General features: G+C 48.1%; 1 protein-coding gene across 2 annotated transcripts in view; it reads right to left on the bottom strand.

Moving 5' to 3' along the window:
* Window positions 1-16,050, bottom strand: part of LOC138801082 (glucose-1-phosphate thymidylyltransferase-like) — a 61,392-nt gene that overhangs the window by 30,722 nt on the left and 14,620 nt on the right. The window contains exons 6-7 of one of the 2 annotated variants that reach the window (XM_069983539.1): window positions 7,528-7,625; window positions 5,335-5,526 (exon numbers count right to left, since the gene is read on the bottom strand). In XM_069983539.1, coding sequence (XP_069839640.1) covers window positions 5,368-5,526; window positions 7,528-7,625 — 257 coding nt within the window. In that variant the 3' untranslated portion in view covers window positions 5,335-5,367. Of the gene's footprint in view, window positions 1-5,334; window positions 5,527-7,527; window positions 7,626-16,050 lie in introns of those variants that run through there. The other variant, XM_069983538.1, reaches the window with a different exon arrangement.

Genomic DNA, 16,050 nt, shown 5'->3' with positions numbered 1-16,050 from the left:
CGGTTCAGGGGCCGGGATTCCCTATTGGCGCGGGGCAGTGACGTAGCGTGGGAATCCGGGCCAGGACGCGCCGGAAGTGACGTGGCACGCCGGTCGGGTACTTCCGGGCTGGTGTCCTCAGATCTTCGGCGGGGTGAGTCGGCCGGCGCTCGTGGCAAGAGACAGCAGCAGTAGCAGCAGCCATGAGCTCCAGCAGTGAATGGAGGAAGGAGTCATCCGCTGCAGTGTCATCCAGGGTATCGGCCATTCTTCTCCCCCGGTTGGGGGTGGTGAGATGACTTTTTGTTTCCTCTGTATCATACATTTATGGGCTTTCATTATGATTATTTGTAGGATGAAAGTGCCATGCGCTCAAGGTCTTCTAGGCATAGAGAGTGCAGGATTTGTAAAGACAAATTGAAGTCTGATTACAACAAGCCCACATGTGAAGAGTGTATTTCTAGAATGGTTAGGGCTGAAGTCCCTTCTATGGAATCTATTATCTCATCTGTAAAAGATATCATTAAGAATGAAATTCAGAATTCTTTGAAGGATATTGTACCGACACCTGCTCCTCCTCTCCCGCTACCAACAATTATGCCTCCGCCTCCTCCAGATGAGGAAGTGCCAGGTCCCTCCAGAGCTCCACTGGGAGTTTTTGGTGAAGCTGAAGAAGAGGGATTGGTAACTAAAGATGGTTCGGGAGCAGAGGACTCTGACTTCTCTGATTCGGATATTGGGGGGAAACCTCTTTTTTCTATTGAAGATATCAGTGCTCTGGTGAAAGAGGTTAGAGCTACTATGGAATTGGAAGAAGTTAGAGAACCTAAATCTGTACAGGATATAATGTTTGGAGGGCTAGACACTAAGAAACAAAGAGTTTTTCCCGTGCATAGAACCATTTCATCACTTATTGCAAGAGAGTGGAAAAAAAACGGAAAAAAGGGGGTTCATTCCTAGAGCGGTTAAAAGGAAATATCCATTTGATGAATCAGAGAATCCTTCTTGGGATAAACCGCCTAGCATTGATGTTTCCATAGCCAAGATGTCCAGAAAAGGAGCTTTACCTTTTGAAGACCTAGGAACCTTAAAGGATCCTTTAGATAAGAGGGCAGATGCTTTTTTAAAGAAATCCTGGGAAGCTTCCACAGCCTCTTTTAAACCCAATATTGCAAGCACATGCGTAGCCAGGTCTATGATGGTATGGCTCAGTAAACTAGAACAAGACTTACAAGCAGGAGAATCAGGAGAGAAAGATTTACCCATGTTAAAAAAATCAGCTGCTTACCTTTCAGATGCTTCAACTGACGCCTTACGCTTCTCGGCTCGTTCAGCAGCTTTATCCAATTCGGCCAGAAGAGCCCTATGGCTAAAAAATTGGTCGGGGGAACCAGCTTCAAAGGCGAAGTTATGTGGTATACCATGTGAAGGCAATTATTTGTTTGGTTCTTTTCTAGATGACCTTCTAGACAAAGCGTCAGACAGGAAGAAAGGTTTTCCCTATTCCTCACAAAGGAGTCACTACCAGTCCTTTCGGAACAAGGGAAAAGGTGGATTCCAGAGGAAAGGGTCAGAAACCTCCGGGAAAGGAAAAGGTAAAGCCAGGGGGTATATGTTCTCTCAAAAGACCGACAATTCCAAAAAACCCTCTGCCCAGTGACGCCGGGCTACGAGTGGGGGGCAGGCTGGCTCAGTTTGCTCAGGAATGGGAAAAAATCTGCGGCAGTTCCTGGGTTTTGCAGTCCATTCGAGAAGGAGTAAGCATAGACTTCCGTTCATTGCCTCCCACTCGTTTTATAATAACAAAGAGTCACTCGGGGGAAAAGGGCCAACAACTATTAGAGACAGAGGTCAGGACGTTCATGGAGAAGGGAGTTCTTATACCGGTACCAGAAGGAGAAGAGACACAAGGCTTTTATTCAACCCTGTTCCTAATACAAAAACCAGACAAATCCTACCGAGTTATCATAAACCTAAAACCGTTGAATCAGTTCATAAGGTACCAACGATTCAAAATGGAGACGATAAAAAACACGGTAAATCTTCTTTATCCAAATTGTTCTATGGCATCCATCGACCTAAGAGATGCCTACCTACACGTATCAATTCATCCGAAATTTCAAAAATACCTGAGAATAGCAATCTGGATAGACAAAGTGCTTCTACACCTGCAGTTCAGAGCCTTACCATTTGGGATATCAATTGCCCCGAGAGTTTTCACAAAGATTATTGCGGAAATGGCAGCTCACATAAGAGAAGAGGAGGGGTTGTTCATTCCGTATCTGGACGATTTTCTGCTAGTGGCGGAAAGCAGCAACAAACTGCAGATCATGATAAAAAGGGTCCTATCCATTCTACAGAACCTGGGCTGGATCATAAACGAAGAAAAATCCTCTCTAGTGCCTGCAACGAAGAAGTTTCTAGGAATAATACTGGACTCAGTAATACAGAAGTCTTTCTTACCAGAAGAGAAAATTCAGAAGCTGCAGGAGGCAGTAAGAACACTGATTCAAAATCCAAGAACGTCTATAAGGAACGGTATGTCTTTGTTGGGTCTTTTTACAGCAGCCATTCCCGCAGTACCCTGGGCTCAATACCACTCTAGGCCTCTGCAGGCAGAATTATTGTTGATATGGGATGGCTCCCCTACAGACCACGACAGAAAAGTCGTCCTGTCTCAAGGGACTCTAGACAGCTTTTCATGGTGGCTTACAGGACAAAATTTATCGTCAGGACTGAGTTGGGTTAATAAATCCCTTAAAGTCATTACCACAGATGCCAGTCCCTGGGGATGGGGAGCACATCTGGATCATCGCAATCTCCAAGGCCCCTGGTTGGAACAAGCATACCTATGGGTCTTCAAATCAAAAAGAATTAGCTGCGGTTTACCAGGCTCTATTAGCAGCAAAGAAATTCATTTGTAAAACGGACGTAAAAATTATGTCAGACAACTCTACTACAGTTTCAGTAATTAATAGACGGTACAACTAGAAGTCAGAGATTGCTTAACCTGTCTTATGATATTTTTTGTTAGCAGAAAACAACCTGTTAAGTCTCTCAGCAGTGCACATGAAAGGGATCATGAATACGAGGGCAGACTTCCTGAGCCGTCACCAATTACACCAAGGAGAATGGCAGCTGAGCCCCGCAATATTCCGAATGATATAAGACCTATGGGGGGTACCAGTCGTGGACTTGTTCGCAACACGGCAGAAGAGGCAAGTCAAGCTTTTTCTTTCATTGTCCCCAGCAGACCGGCCCCTAGGAGTAGATGCATTAGCTCACCACTGGTCATGGAGCCTTATGTACGCCTTCCCTCCGCTAGCCCTCATTCCTCGGGTTTTGAAGAAAATCAGACAAGACAAAGCCAAGTTAATTCGCAGAGCATGGTTCTCGTCTCTTCAGAGTCTGTCAGTAACGAACCCATGGGTGCTTCCGGATCAGGAAGATCTTCTTTTTCAGGGGTCCATCTTGCATCCCAGTGTGAAGCAGCTGCATCTGACGGCATGGCTTTTGAGCGGATGATCCTTAAGACTCATAGCCTTTCTGATACAGTAATTTCCACTCTACAGAAAAGTAGAAAGGCGGTAACATATAAAATCTACTTTAGGATCTGGCGAACTTTTTTCTCCTTTTTGGGTTCCAGTATTATAGACTTACATAAACCAAATATTGCCCAAGTTCTGGATTTTCTACAAAAGGGGCTAGAAAAAGGGCTAAAACCAGCCACGTTAAAAGTTCATGCTTCAGCACTGGGGGCATTATATAACCAACAAGTGGCATGTCATCCATGGGTCATGAGATTCTTTAAAGCTGCAGCTAGATTCTCCAACACAGTTAGCTGTGCCGTCCCTCCATGGGATTTAAATTTAGTCCTAAAAAGCCTAACAGATGCTCCGTTTCAGCCCCTTACGGAAATTTCACAAAAAAACTTGACATTAAAAACAGCTCTTTTAGTTGCAGTTACCTCGGCTAGGAGGGTAGGAGAATTGGCAAATCTGTCCTGTTGTGAACCTTATACAAAGATCTTATCGGACAGAATAATTTTTAAGCCCGATCCAGCCTTTCTCCCAAAGGTAGTGACTAACTTTCACAAATCTCAGGACATTGTTTTGCCATCTTTTTGCGAGAACCCATCTTATGATAAAGAAAAAGAATTCCATTGCCTAGATGTTAGACGAGTTGTTTTGCAATACTTGGAGTCTACCAGACAATTTAGGAAGTCCAGATCACTGTTCATACAGTTTTCTGGAGCCAATAAGGGATGTAAGGCAAGCAGTGGCTCCATTTCCAGATGCATAAGACAGGCCATATGTGCTTGTTAGGGTGGTATTACATGGGCCGAGCAGGGCCCGATAATACTTGTAAACGAGCGCTGATCTGCTAGCGCCTATTACACAGCCCGATAATCGTTTAGCAAGAGCTGCAAGGACATCGTTACCGATGTCCTTACAGCCCTTGCTAAACTGGCATACATTACCCATCCACGTTCCAGGGCTGCTCCTGCCGTCCGCTTCTCCCGGGGTCCTGCGCGCGCTCTAGCTTCACATCGGCCTGTCAGCTGATAGGTCGTTCAGCCAATCACAGGCCGGGACCGCCGCGGCCGGTGATTGGCTGAGCGGCCTATCAGCTGACAGGCCGATGTGAAGTTAGAGCGCGTGCGGGACCCCGGGAGAAGCGGACGGCAGGAGCAGCCCTGGAACGTGGATGGGTAATGTATATCGTTAGTCGCCGCTCGTGCACCGCTATTACACACAGCAGTGCGCGGTCGGCGCCCGACAAAAATAGGTTCTAACCTATATCAACGATCAGCCGATGATCGTTGTCATCGGCTGATCGTTGCATTTATTACACGGAGCGATAATCGGCCGAATCGGGCCAATTCGGCCGATTATCGTTCCGTGTAATAGGGCCCTTACTCTGTGGCAGGGGTTTCTCCACCACTTAGGCTTAGAGCTCACTCCACCCGGGCAATAGCTACTTCCTGGGCAGAGAGGAGTGACGCTTCTATTTCTCAGATTTGTAGGGCGGCGGTTTGGTCTTCACCCCACACTTTCTTCCGGCACTATAGATTAGATCTATCTGATCCATCGGGTGTTGCCTTTGGTAGGAAAGTCTTACAGGCCATTGTCCCCCCCTAGTGTGTTTCTTCTCTGGTATTCTCTCCATGGTGCCGTCATGTTGATGGGGAAAACAGAAATTACTCACCGATAATGATGTTTCCTCGAAACATGACGGCACCACCACATTCCCACCCTTTTTGGTGTTATCTCACACTATTTTACGTAGGTGTGCAAAAAAATAAAAAAAATAAAATTCATTATTAGTTGGTGAAGGTGTTGTATTGTTATCCTTGTACTAACCATGGCTCTCTTCGGTTTCTGTAAATCACTGAGGATGAGAGGAGGGCCTAAACTTTTTATACTCTAGGTTTCCTGTCCCTGGGGGCGGGGTCCCTCTCTCCATGGTGCCGTCATGTTTTGAGGAAACATCATTATCGGTGAGTAATTTCTGTTTTTCTCGACATTGTGTAAACATAGCCATAGGCTGTAAAGAAAAAAAAAAGTCTTAAAAAATAAAATAAAAAAAAATATACCCCCAAATAATAAAATTAAATTTACTCCCCATACAAAATAGATTTAACATAAAACAGCTATATAGAAAATAAATAAATAAAAAGTTATGACTCTTGGAAGGCCACAATGAAAAATCTAAGCAAATTGGTTGTTACACAGAAAGATTATCTGACATTATCTGCCAAAGATTTGAAGCCAAAGCCAGAGACAGACTATAAATAGAACAGGTCAAAAAGGAAAGCCTGAGATTTCTCCTCTTTTCAAATCCATTCCTTGCTTTCCTTCTTAACTCGAACAATGGGGAGCTGAATTTTTGGGCTCAAAAATGACTGTAAAAATGGGTGTAGATAGGGGTCGAGGGCTAGAAAATGCAACTAAAATGGGGATTAGAACAGGGCAATTGCCCAGGCAAAGTGTGGTGGGAAAAGTATTTAAAATATTTTTTTAAAAATTAAATAATATTAAAAGAGGACACGGACGTCCAGGTAAAGAACGAGAAGGAAGTGGAAGATGCAGAGGTGGCCTGTACATAAGTTTGTTATTTAGGCACCGGGACGGACAAGTCATCTAGGATCCATGCCTGGTTCATTTTTTGGAACGTCTGTCCATGCTGACTGTGAAAAGGTGGACACATTTGTCGGTGATGACTTCCCTGGGTGCAAAATAGCTTTTTAAAGAGCACACGCTGCAGGGCAGGCCAGCACCTCCGAGGCATAGAGGGCAAGCTCTGGCCAGGTATCCAGTTTGGAACCCTAGAAACTGATTAGGAAGTAGAGATTGGGAGATATGTTGAAACATACGTGGTCTTATAATTCTGCCTCCTGCTCATTTGTGCTGTATCTGACAATGGTGTTAGTAGATTTTGTGGAATGCCGAGGAAGATGTTCCACATTGTTACACCCTGCTTTTTAAGGTGGTGCTTGTCCCTTAAGCTGTGCTGGTATCTTCCTCCTTCTCCTCAGCCCGGTGCTCTCACTGAGCCCTCTCTGTGGGATGGGAACTCTGACAGTAGTCCCTCTACCAGCTTGTGCTTGTATTCCTGCATCTTTTTCTCCCGCTCTACTGATGGTATTAAGGATGCAACATTCTTCTTAGGCTGGGTTCACACTGCGTTTTTTGCAATCCTTTTTTTCACACATTTTTGCAAAAAAACTGATGCATTTGTGTGCATCTGTTTTGATCCGTTTTTCCATTGACTTCTATTATAAAAAAACGGATCAAAGCATATCCTTTTTTTAACGTACACAAAAACATAGTCAACCACATTTTTGTGTACGTTAAAAGAAAACGGATGTGTTTTGATTTTTTTTTTTTATAAATGGAAGGGGCTGGAAAAACGGCTTAAAATAAATGCACACAAATGCATCTGCTTTTCCATCCGTTTTTTGGCAAAAACGTATGAAAAATAATTGCAAAAACATAGTGTGAACCCAGCCTTATAATAGGGATACAGTTATGTGCCCTGGTCACTGGTTGTGATCAGGTTTGTGTGGCCAAACCCGTGAGTTCGAGCCCAAATCAGAATTGGTGGTTCGGGTCTCCTCATCACTAGTTGTAATACATTGGCTCTTTGGTCTGGTTTATATAAGAGGCTCCTAACTGGGGAGCTTTATTCATGGGGTAGTTCTTATGAGTGATTCAATTCATAAAATGATTTCTAGTTTTAGGGTGGGTTCATACTGAGGAATTCTCGCAGATAAACTCAGCGGAATTCTGCAGTATGTCCGCGCGCCTTTCCGCCAGCTCCATATACACCATTCTATGGGCCGGCGTATTCCGTTATCCGCCGAAAGAAGTGACATGTCACTTCTTTTGTCGGATAGCGGAATACGCTGGCCCATAGAATGGCGTCTATGGAGCCGGCGGAAAGGCGCGCGGAAAGGCGGAATTCCGCTGAGTTTATCCGCGAGAATTCTTCAGTATGAACCCACCCTAAGGACACAAAAATAACATGTATAGATAAGGAACATACTGCTTGTCTTGATGCTGTATCTGAGGCCAGGGGCTTTTCCTTTATAGCTGTGATTCTGTAGTTTTCATCTGCTTCTAATATGCCATATTTTGTTGTTTCTGGTAAAACATAACATCTGTCAGTAAAAATATGGTTTATGTTTCTTTTAGATATCATTATATAATTAATTTTCAGTTCTAATTATTTCAGTTTTATAACATCACCCTAGGGGGTACCTTCTAGCCTTCTGCCCTTTAATGCTTGTTCCTGCTTTCAAGATGAGATATCTCGGCTGATCACTGGCCGTGCTCACCGGCTGTTTTGTGCCTCAGTCAGTGATTGGCTGAGCAGGCAGATCCAGCTGAGATGACCAAATGATGACCAGCAGTGGTCCAAAGAGTTCTGACAGTAGGTAAGTATCACTTATTATAGTGCTTGAAAAAGCACTACAGTAAAACCTCGGTTCCCGAACACCTCGGAGTTCGAACAATTCGGTATTCGAACTAAATTTCCCCCTGAAGTTTTGCTCGGTACTCGAACATTGCTCGGTATCCGAACAAAACCAGGGGGATAACTGTCAGCTGAACTGATGTTCAGCTGACAGTTAGAGGTGTTCGGGAACAGTGAGAGGCAGGAGCGGGCGGCTATTTAAACTTGCCGCCGCACTCCTGCTCCTCTCAGCTGCGGAGGACACCCTGTAAAGAAGTGGGGAATTCCGATGGGATTCCCCACTTCTTTACAGGGTGTCCCTCACAGCAGAGAAGAGCAGGAGCACGGCAGCAAGTTTAAATAGCCGCCTGCTCCTGCCTCTCACTGCGGGGACGCGCTGTAAGGAAGCCGGCTCTCAGAGGCGGTGGGGAGCAGCAGGAGCAAGAAGCTAGTGAGCGGGGCTGCGGGCGTAACAGCACGGGCGCGCCGCAGGCTATAGAAGTGTACAGGCTGGGTAAGTGTATCGGAGGATGCTCTGGGCCGGCGGGGGGGCTGCTGGGGAGAGACAGGAGGACAGTGCTGAGAGCCGGCTTCTTTACAGCGCGTCCCCGCAGTGAGAGGCAGGAGCGGGCGGCTATTTAAACTTGCCACCGCGCTCCTGCTCCTCTCAGCTGTGGGGGACACCCTGTAAAGAAGTGGGGAATCCCATCATAATGATGGGATTCCCCACTTCTTTACAGGGTGTCCCCCGCAGCTGAGAGGAGCAGGAGCGGGGCCGGTAGTTTAAATAGCCGCCCGCTGACTCTCACTGTTCCGGTGAACAGGGAGCATTCTTACGCTCTGTGGGCCGGGTGCCCTGCACCTGACCCACGGAGTGTAAGAACCAATTAATCACATTTACATTGTTCCCTATGGGAACTTACAGCTCGGTTTTCGAACTGCTTGGTTCTGGAACAGAATTCCAGAACCGATTATGTTCGAGAACCGAGGTACCACTGTATATTGTAATCCATATTCTTCTTCCATTTCTTCTTCCAGCCATTTTTCTGCGATTAATACAGCCCGAACCGCTTTGCACACAGACTTCATTCAAACTGCATTTCAAAGTCCTCGGCGGTGACAGGTGTGCTATTTATTTTTGGTTCCGATCGGATTTGTCTTTTTTAAGAAATTTACGTTTAAAGACCCCTAATTTCCCATAGAAAATAATGGCCACACTTTAAACGCTAACAGCCAATCACAGCACATATGCAAATAGCTGAAATATAGCAGCCAATAGAAATTCTAAGGTCTTGTCAGTCAATGCCTCACAACATCCACACAGTCACATTTCCTCTATTGGCCAATAGAAGATGTAGAAGATGGAAGGTCCTTAACGATTTTGTCTCACTGACATGAGTAAGATTGTCATGGTAACCAAGCAATGATCTTTACCATTATAAGTAGCAAAGCCGCTCTTAAAGGGATGATATCCAAGTCGCTCTTAAAGGGACCTAAGTTGCTCTCATAGGGACCCAAGTCGCTCTTAAAGGGGCGGGACCCATGTCGCTCTTTAAGGGACCCAAGTCGCTCTTAAAGGGACGGGATCCATGTCGCTTTTAAAGGGTGGGACCCATCTCGCTCTTAAAGGGACGGGACCCATCTCGCTCTTAAAGGGACGGGACCCAAGTCGCTCTTAAAGGGATGGAACCCTTTTCGCTCTTAAATTGACAGGACCCATGTCGCTCTTTTTTTTTTTTTTTTTAAATTCTTTATTTTCAACCAAGCAAGGAACAAGGCATGACAGTATCCAGCCACATATGCCGGAGAAGATAAACATCAACAGCAAATAAATGTCATCAGGAGTTAGCATGTAGCCACAATCCGGCTCCGTGACACACTTAACCATACGGTAAATCAGGAACAAATCCCCAACCATCTGCGGGAGGACACCCCGCCTGTCCAGCTCGACCTTTTCACTTTACCAAACACAGACCATCACAAAAACACAAGACAGACATGGGACTACATTATAACATCAGATATGCGGGGGAGCGAATAAACATAGAAGACCACGTAACAAGAGAAGGGGGGAGGGGGGGGGGGAGGGGGGGGAGAAGAAGAGATGGGGGCCAGCGTGCGACAACAGGTGTATGAATACTCGAATTCATCTTACCTCAGGCAAAGGTTCCGTCCGGGAGGCAGCAGCAGTACGCAAGAGATCTCTATAGGCATCAGTCTCCTGGAAAGTAGTCCAAGGAGCCCATGTGGAGTGGAATTTTTTATTAGTGGAATGTAGTTCTGCAGTGAGATCTTCCATCCACATTACGTCATTTACTTTGGTGACCCAGAGCGAGGGGGAGGGGGGGGAACACTGTTTCCAACAGAGCGGAATACATGCCCTGGCCGCCATTACTAGGTAACTCAGCAAAGAATGTTTGTATGCCTTTAGAGAGATCTCGCTGTGATGGAGTAAGAACAGGGCCGGACCCAAACGCATGGACAGGCCGGTCACCTTCTTGATGGTTTCGATTACCACTGACCAAAAGCCAAGCAATCGTGGGCATTCCCAGAACACATGCAGGAATGTCCCCTCAGCCTCCTCGCATCTCCAACAGTTAGGGTCAACCTGGGGGATAAGGGAGTGTAGTTTGGACGGTACTCTGTACCAACGCGAGAGGAGTTTGTAGTTAGCTTCCTGAAATTTGGAGCTGATGGAGGACTTGTGCGTCAGGTAGAAAATTTTTGATGTATGGGCCTCAGTGAGAGTAAGTCCCAGATCGGCTTCCCATTTAAGGAGGTAGGGTGGTGAGGTCTCCTCCGGATTAGCCTGTAGTAACTGGTAAACAATAGAAAGGGTATGTCTGAGCGGCTCTTGGGAGTTGCAGAGCTCCTCAAAATCCGTGAGCGCTCGAGTAAATTGGGTTGCCGGGGGCAGTGATAACAGATAATGTCTCAGTTGCATTACCCTCCATTGTCCCAAGGCACACGGTTCCGTCAACGCTAGAAGGGCTTCCGCAGAGAGCCAGTCTCCATTCTGTATATAGAACTTGGCTCTATGGTTCCCGGCCACTATCCAGTCTCGGAATACCTTGTCCGTCAGGCAGGGGGTGAAGTCGGGATTCCCCAAAATGGGGGTCATGCTGGAGATGGGTGGTAGGAAAGCTTGTCTAATCGCCCTGTCTGAGCATGTCGCCAACGCCGGGCCAATGGTAGGATGGTATTTAAGATCATTAAGGCGTTCTACTGGCAGCCACGCTATGCTACTCAGTGGTAAGCCCGTGTACGATTGTTCTATTGCCACCCACGGTTTTCTACTGCTGTTCCTGCACCAGTCTACAATGTGTGAGAGCTGAGTGGCCAGGTAGTACTTTTTAACGTCAGGCAGTCCAATACCTCCACGTTCCTTTGGGCATGTGAGTAATGATTTCCGGATACGCGCTGGTTTGCCACCCCAAATAAATTTAGTTTGAATGGAGGACATGGAACGGAAAAAGGCTGTCGGGATGCGGATGGGAAGGCACTGGAGCAAGAACAAGAGTCTGGGTAGAATATTCATTTTATATATGGCGCAGCGCCCAAACCACGTATGGAGTCCTTTCACCCAGCGGGTGCAGTCAGCTTTGACGGCATTCAGCAACGGCAGGTAGTTACGCTGATACAGGGTACTGAGATCGGCGGCTATATAAATACCTAAGTATTTAATAGCCTCAGCAGACCAGGAAAAACTGAAAGAAGAACGGAGGCGATTGACCATCTCCGTAGGCAAGGAGATGTTCAAGGCCTCTGATTTGGTTAGGTTTATATTAAAATTAGAGAGTCTGGCATAGGTGGCGAACTCTCTCATTAAATTTGGCAATGCAATGAGGGGGTCGGCAATGAAGAACAACAGATCATCGGCATAGGCCGCTATTTTATACTGCGTCTTCCGTATCGTCATCCCATTGACGTTCGGGTTTGCCCTGACATGACACAAGAATGGCTCCAAGGTTAAAATAAAAATCAGAGGAGACAGAGGGCACCCCTGGCGAGTGCCGTTCCGAATCGGAAAGCTATCCGAGAGGATGCCATTCGCTTTGACTTGTGCGCTTGGTGAGGCATATAAGGACATGACCCAAGCCAGGAAGGAGGGGCCCAGACCAATAAATTTCAATGTTTCCACCATGAAGGACCAATTAACCCTATCGAAAGCCTTCTCTGCGTCTGTTGAGAGCAGCATTAGCGGAGAGTTAGACAGATTGGCTTTATGAATCAGGTTAATGGCCTTCATGGTGTTGTCGCGTGCCTCTCTACCAGGCATAAAGCCCGCTTGGTCTGGTTGAATGATGCGGTCTAGGAGGGCCACCAGTCGTGAGGCTAGTATCTTGGCAAATAGTTTAAGGTCTACATTAAGTAACGATATTGGTCTATAGTTAGAGCAAAGGGTACTATCCTTCCCTGGCTTGGGTATGACCACCACATGAGCGCGTGTGGTGTCACTCGGCAGGGAGGCCCCCCGTGAGATGGAATTATAAGCGGCCAGGAAGTGTGGGGACAGCTCTTCTCGGAACGTCTTATAATATGCCAGTCCAAACCCGTCCGGACCCGGGGATTTGCCAGTTTGTGTGGATTTGATCGCCAGTGCCAACTCCCCGTCTGAAATTGGTGCTTCCAGGGCCTCCACATCCTCAGCCGACAGCGCGGGCATACCCGATTGTGTAATATATCGACGGATTTTGTCACGGAACGTCGCGTCCAGCGTCGCAGGGTTGTCTGTGTCCACAGCGTACAGGGTGGCATAAAACTGTTTAAAAGCCGCCGCGATTGCCCCTGGTGTGTTAGCCCGTGAAGTCGGGCCCGTTTGGACGAACGGGATATAGGACTGTTGGTGCTGTGTCCGGAGCGCCCTAGCTAGTGAGCGCCCGCATTTATTACCGTGTTCGTAAAAGTGGCGCCTACATTTAGCCAGTTTAGACCGGGCATTCTTAGTAAGGTGTGCTCTCAGAAGGTCGCGGGTTTGCAATAAAGTCACCCTGGTATCTTCTGTAGGAGTGCGTTTATGCAAAGTTTCCAGCTCCTCCACCCTTCCCAAGAGCTGCAAGGTCTTAGCGGCATGGTCCTTTTTGAGTCTAGAGCCATGTTTTATCAAAATGCCCCTGGCTACGCATTTATGAGCCTCCCACAGAATCCCTGGGGAGATGTCGTCTGAAGCATTCGTCGTGAAATATTCGGTTAGGGACTTCTTAAGATCTTCCCGGGCCACGACGTCAGAGAGGAGCGAGGCATTCAGCTTCCATTGCCATTGACGAGGGACGGGTTGGGGGAGAGAAAGCTCCACAGTGGCCATCGCATGGTCAGAAAAGGTGATAGACCCTACTCTCGCTCCTGTAAGGAGGTGCAGGTCCCTATGATGGAGAAAGCAGTAGTCCCTGACCGGAGAATAAAAGGTGAAGTCTTTGTCACGAGGGTGTAGTATTCTCCATGTGTCTATGTACTGATGGTCATGTAATGATGCGTTAACCCTCTTAACCACTGCCGCAGGCAGGTGAGAGTGACCCGTAGAAGTGTCTGTCTTTGGATCTAAAGCTACGTTAAAGTCGCCTCCCATGACAGTCACCCCCTCTGAAAAGTCCTCCACCAGCTCCAAAAAGCGCTTCAAAACTGAATCCTGGCCGGTATTGGGCAGGTATATTGACACTAAGGTGTAGATGGACGAGGCAATTTTACCTTTCACCATCAGAAGCCTGCCTTCACCATCACAGCGAGAATCAAGGAACTCCCAGGGGAGGGAGCGGGACACCAAAATGCTCACGCCCCGTGCTTTGGAATCATCAGTGTGACTGTGGTAGGCATACGGGAACCACCTGTTAGAGAGATTGAATAAAAAATTAGCCTTAATGTGAGTCTCCTGAAGTAAGGCGACCTGTACATGCTGTGCCTTCAGGAAGCTAAGTAAGATGGACCTTTTACCTGGGTCATTAAGACCTTTCACATTCAAGGTCCCCACCAGAAAGTCCGATTGTGAAGCAGACGCCATGGCCAGTTCACGTCCTCCTGCACACTCGCCCCAGGAAAGGGATGTAACGAGGGGGGAGGTGGGGGGAGGGGGGTAGAAGCGAAGGTGGGGGGGAGGGGGAAAAGTAAGAAGTGGGAGAGATACACAGACAGACAACGGATGGACGAACACCAACAACAATTAACGAGACAGTGAACACAAATGAAGAACTTAGCACCAAGGTGCACGTGGGTCAGAACGGCCCACCTCAAAAAAACAAGGAGAAAGTAGAAAACATGGAGGAGAGAAGCTCCCCACGGCAGCACAGACCTAAGTCAACAGTGATGGCTATGGTCAGACCCCATAATGGGAGGGAGGAGGGGAGGGGAGGGTGAGGGAGGACCCGGTGGGGTATAGGAGTTTAGGGAGGGGGGGTGAAGGGATAGGGAGGGGGGGTAGAGGGATGGGGAGGTGGGGGGGGGGGGATGGGGATGTGGGTGGGGGGATGGGTGAAGTGGGGGGCATCAACGACTCCCATAGTATGCATGAAAAGCAGAACGAACTCGGCACCTCAGAAATAACAGAGAGAAAAGGACCCTGCCCGCCTATAGCCCAGTGTCTCTAGTCCATGGTCATTAAGGCAAGGCTAACCATAACTATTAACGGAGGATCAATACAGGAGAGGTTGCATTATTGGGTTCCGAGAGGGCATGAACGCTCAACAGGGTTTGCATAGTCTCAGAAATCTGGAACTCTGGGACATTTCAGCTCACCGGCGGCAGTAGTCATCTTACTGAGTTCCCTTAGGCCTCCATCGGGAAGGGTAGAGACAGGTCCGCTCGTGGCGGGTCAGGTTCACTCGGCGTAATCTCCGCAAGTGGGGCTCTGCGGGGAGGTCTCCTCCTCTGGGACGTTACTGAAGATGAATCCTGGTGTCCCAACGACAACCAATCAGGGATCGCAATCGGTGGGATGTTCAGGAAGATGAAGAGCTCGGACATGTCGTCCGGATGACGGAGCAGGAACGTGGAGGAGTCCTTTCTGATAATGACATGAAAAGGGTGACCCCATCTATATGAGGCGCCCACTTCCTTAATTTTTGCAAGTAGCGGCTGAAGCAACCTCCGCATATACAGGGTCCGCGCTGAGACATCAGGGTATAGATGAACCTCTGTTCCCTCAAAGTCAATCCGTGCAGAGTCCCTCACAGCTTGGAGGATCCGTTCTTTGTCTGTATAGTAATGGAGACGACACAGGACGTCCCTAGGGGGGGCATTCGCATTCTGGAACAATCTGGCCACTCTATGCACTCTGTCTATCTTAAAGGTGGCCTCCTCCGGCCTATTTGTAAGCAAATTGAAAAGAGCAGTCACTCTCACAGCAAGATTATCAGCAGTAGACAGTTCGGGCAGACCCTTTATGCGAATATTGTTTCTCCTGCCCCTGTTCTCTTGGTCATCAAGGCGCAGAGCAACCATTTGCAAATGGCGGCGATTCACAGTAGCTTCCTGTTCTAGCATTGCCACTCTGGATTCTAGAGCTGTAGTGGCCGTTTCTGTGACAGATGTTCTAGAAGCAAGCTGTTCAACCTCTCCCCTCACAGAGTCTATTGCTTGCTGCTGTGCAGCTTCAATGCGGTGCACTATGGTGAGGATATCCTCCTTAGTGGGCAATGCCTGAAGTAGTTCCCTCAGGCCATGCAACTCCCCCTGCATGGAATGTGTGGCTACTGCCCCTTGGGGATCATTCTGGGCATCATGTACTGCCGCTAAATAGTGGGCCGAGATGACCGGGTCCCCTGAGTGAGAAGGAGGGGGTGAGGGCGCGTGGCATGTGGCGCCCAAAATGGCGGCCGCACCGGGGGGCCGGCTCTGCACGTCCATGGCTCCCATCTGTGCAGCCGCCGAGACCGTGGACTCTGAGCTTCCAGCCCAGGAGAGCGGCGGGGAAGTGGCAGAGACCCGGTGCGGGGACACCGGTATATAGTGCTCACCCGTGCTGTCGTCCCGTTGAGGTGGGGAGGAGAGGCGCGCGCCTTGTCCCTGCAGCGTCGGCGCCATGACAGGGTTCAGGCCGTGCTGCGTCCCGGGGCTGGAGGAGCTGCGGAAGCGGATCAGGCTGCTCCGGAGGGTCTGGGAGCGCTGGTGCTTACCGGGCGGCTT

This window comes from Dendropsophus ebraccatus, chromosome 9 (genome assembly GCF_027789765.1).
Source record: "Dendropsophus ebraccatus isolate aDenEbr1 chromosome 9, aDenEbr1.pat, whole genome shotgun sequence".
Lineage (NCBI taxonomy): Eukaryota > Metazoa > Chordata > Amphibia > Anura > Hylidae > Dendropsophus > Dendropsophus ebraccatus.
The sequence above is the reverse complement of the archived record's forward strand: the minus strand, read 5'-3'. Positions and strand labels throughout refer to the sequence as shown.